General features: G+C 48.4%; 1 protein-coding gene across 1 annotated transcript in view; it reads left to right on the top strand.

Annotated features, from left to right (window-relative positions):
* Positions 1-804, top strand: part of FAM181B (family with sequence similarity 181 member B) — a 1,251-nt gene extending 447 nt beyond the window's left edge. Inside the window, exon 1 of the mRNA XM_023739809.1 lies at positions 1-804. This exon is cut by the window's left edge and continues 447 nt beyond it. Within this exon, the coding sequence (XP_023595577.1) occupies positions 1-804 (804 nt within the window).
* Positions 805-4,090: the final 3,286 nt, after the last annotated feature.

The raw sequence follows: 4,090 nt of genomic DNA, 5'->3' as shown, positions 1-4,090 counted from the left end.
GCAAGCCTGCAGAGCCGGAGCCTGGCCGCGCTCTTCGACTCGCTACGCCACGTACCAGCGGGCGACGAGCCGGCTAGGGGCGCGGTGACGGCGCCCGCCGTTGGGAGCTGCGGAACGGGCGCTGGGGGCACGGGAGGGGACGCGGCCGGCCCTACAGGGGGCGCGGTGGCTCCAGGCGCCAGGAAGATCCCGTTGCGGGCTCGCAACCTGCCCCCGTCCTTCTTCACTGAGCCATCCCGGGCTGGCAGCGGCGGGTCCGGCCCGTCGGGGCCTGGCTTGAGCCTGGGCGACCTGGAGAAGGGCGCGGAGGCCGTGGAGTTCTTCGAGCTGCTGGGGCCAGACTATGGCGCTGGCACCGAGGCGGGCGTCTTGCTCGCTGCTGAGCCTCTGGATGTGTTCCCCGCTGGAGCCGCTGCCCTTCGGGGATCCCTGGAGCTGGAACCTGGCCTGTTCGAGCCGCCGCCGGCGATGGTGGGGAGCCTACTGTACCCCGAGCCCTGGAGCGCCCCGGGCCCTCAGATCAAGAAGACGCCCTTGGCTGCCGCCCGCGGCGGTTTGACCTTGAACGAGCCCTTGCGCCCCCTGTACGCCGCCGCCGCGGACTCTCCCGGAGGGGAAGACGGGCCGGGCCATTTAACCTCTTTTGCCCCCTTCTTCCCAGACTGCGCCCTGCCCCCGCCGCCGCCCCACCAGGTGTCCTACGATTACAGCGCGGGCTACAGCCGCACGGCTTACTCGAGCCTTTGGAGACCGGACGGGGTTTGGGAAGAGGTGCCCGGGGAGGAGGGGGCGCACCGGGACTGACCGCGAGGTGGCTTTCACTCCCATTAGAGACTGCTGTGGGTTGTGCCTGTCTCCGGTCTCTCCTGAGCCTAAAGAACGATAGGTAAATGTACGTGGAGATGAAACGGAATTTAAAAAATTAATAATAAAAGAAACTAAAGAAAAAGAGACGAAGAGGAACTGGGGATTGTTTTAATCACAACCCCAGGAAGTTTTTTAAAAAAATTAAAAAGCCGTCGGTAGGTTCTTACTGGACCCAACAAATAGAGAAACCAAGACGGGGTTTAGGGAAACGGGTGGGGATAGTGGAAGGGGTAAGAGGTGGCTTCTGTAGCCACCTAACCCTTCTCCAACTTTTCAGCAAAAGCTCAGTCCGAGTGCAGTGTTTCTTAGTGTAATTGTCCCTTCCAAAACATGTCCTGGTACCTCCTCTTCCTTTTGAGTGCATTATGAATTAAAGCCTATCCTGAATGAAACAGAGGTTATGTTGTTATTGAGTGTTTTCTTAGAGGATGGTTTTCCGAGTGGTCTCTTAGCTTTGCTAGGTGGGAGTGTTGCGCTGGACTGAGGATTTAACGCCCGTGGTCTATTGCTTACCTTCCAGGTGCTGGTCCTTGGGTATGGTTCTCTTCTCTACCACTCTTCCTCTTAAATCCCGCCCCTGCCCCTTCCTTCTTCCATCTTCCTATCACATCAGCACCAGTGTCTACTTTCCTCCACTTAATCTCATTGGTCTCTCCCATATTTTTTTCTGTAGGCTTTTCTCACAAATCTCTGATGCAGGAAGTTTAAATTTGTCTTACCTGGGGTCTATTTCTCTCCTTTCCTTTTCCCTCTCTCTAACCACCTTGGGTAGGTGGGGACTGGGCAAATCATAACCTCTCTGCATCTAAATTTTCGCATCTGAGGGGGTGAGGATGACAATAATCCTGCACTTCTCATTTTTTTCAGTTTGTTGGGGAGCTCAGAAGAGAAATATATAAAATGCCGTGAGGCCACTGCAGTGCTTGACATGGTTCTGCAGGCATGTGAATCTATGTGTGCACACAGGTATAAACATATACACACATGTACATATACATACATGTTTTATTGTTGTATGCCGCTGAGTTGATTTTAACTCATAGTGACCCTGCAGGACATAGGGTTTTCTGGGCTGTAGGATTTATGGGAGCTGGTAACCAGGTTTTTTTCCTCCTGCGAAGCGGCTGGTGGGTTGGAATCACCAACCTTTCAGTTAGCAGCTGAGCACTTAACCATTGTGCCTCCAGGGATATGCATACATACATACACGTATATATACGTATATAGATGTTTTCCATACATGGAAGAGATTAGGATTGTGGGTTCCCAAGTTCTTTTTTGCCCATCTGTTTGCCTGGCAACTGCCTTTTCCCGTACAAGCTCTGCATCCTGTTTATCCCATCTCTCCCCTCCCCCCTTGGATTCTACCTTCCCATTCTTCCTCATTCCCTGTACCCATACTGTCCTGTGGAGGGGAATGGTAAAGGTTGTGAAGTTGCCAGAGGAGTCAGTCTCTATATTCCTTGAATAGCAGGTTCGATGAATGGGATCTGAAGGGGCTCTGGAAAGTGGAGTCTGATCTGTTGTCTGAGGGAGATTTTGGGGGAAAAGTCAGAGAAATGTCTTAACCAGGCATGAATGTGGCAGAGAAGACACGCAGCACCATCAGGGTGGTTGAGGGGCTGAGGAGGTAAGACTGGATGGAAGTGAGTGGCTGGAGGGAAAGAGGGAGCCCCTCAGTACTGGAGACTTGCTGGCTCACTGGTTCCCTGAGAAACCAACCAGTGAAAATGCATGAAGAGATCAACACCAAGAAAACATCAGGTAGATGTTGCCAATTGATTGACTACATTGCAAAGGAGAACTGCCTCTGTTCAAAGCAGCCAAGATAGAGTAAGAAAATCTAGATTTGAGAAAGTCAAAACCTCACTGTTATTGTAATATATATTCAAATTCAGGTCAATGCTTGTGCATGTCAAAAGTACTGTGATGGTTTCAGAAAGGGATTTGTGGGGGAAAAATGGATATCAAGAAATGGCAGATGCAATTTTAAATGCTAAATCAGTCTCTTATGAATAAAACCTTTCTTAAGAAAGCAGCACAGGAAGTATAGCAGTGAGTCCTGATAATGATAAAAAGAACTTTTGCAACTCCCAGACTACTTAGTCTATTGAATTTCTTTCAGAGTGGTGAAGAGTGATTAATTCCATTGTGTTAACAGAATATTATTTGTCTATCATTTAATTTATGTACACTATTTTATTGAGTCCAATACATAATAGAATTGCACATTAGGAAAACATTAATAACCCAGTGACTGTTAGTAAGGTGATAGTGTTACTGTAATGTTTCTTTCTTATTTTTCCTCTCCCTTCTTGCCTGGTTTAGTAAAACAGGTATCTCTTTCCCAGTATCTTGCTTGCCATGCCTTTCACTAACAGTGATAATACCAACACTGAGTATTTCCAAGTGCCAGGCATTGCGCTAACAGCCAACTCACTGAGCCCCTTAAAAGCACCACGAGGTAGTTGTTATCCTTATATGGAAACTGAGGCTCAGACAGGTTAAATAACTTGCTGAAAGCAAATTGTGGATCCAAGATCCAGATCTTCAAATGTCTTAACATCAAGACCTTCTTGTGAGGCTCTGCTTTGTAAGTGTATTTATTTCCCGGTCCCTCACTGCTAACAGGTTTTCTTAACCTCAGCGCTACTGACATTTTGGGATGAATAATCCTTTGTTTTTGGGGGCCGTCCTATGCATTGTAGGATGTTTAGCAGCATTTCTGGCCTCTGCCTACTTGATGCTAGTATAACATCCCTCCCTCAACCCTCCCCCCAAGTTGTAACAATCAAAAATTGTAGAAATTGTCACATGTCCCCTGAGGGGCAAAATTGCCCCTGGTTGAGAACCACTGTGCTAGATAAATATCTAGGCAGCATCTGTGGGGTGCCCCGTGCTTTCACATACATTATTTCATTTCATCCTTACAAGGGTCGGTGCTTAGGTTTTGTTATTATCCCCTTTAATAGGTGGGAAAATTTGGAAAGACTGTGGGGAAGGGTTAAATCAATCATTTTAGGTACATCCCAACTCTACTAATTTACCAGCCATGAAAGCTTGGACCAATTATTTAACCATATTAAAACATAGTCTTCCCATTGGCAAAGTTGGATAACAATCTATTGCAAGGGGTTATTGTGCGGATTTGACATAGGGTGTGTATAAATGCCCACCAAGGAGCTGAGGGCCCAGTGTGTAGTACCAAGGATGCCAAGACTGG

Source organism: Trichechus manatus, unplaced genomic scaffold (genome assembly GCF_000243295.1).
Source record: "Trichechus manatus latirostris isolate Lorelei unplaced genomic scaffold, TriManLat1.0 scaffold00140, whole genome shotgun sequence".
NCBI lineage: Eukaryota > Metazoa > Chordata > Mammalia > Sirenia > Trichechidae > Trichechus > Trichechus manatus.
This window is presented reverse-complemented; position numbering and strand designations above follow the sequence as displayed.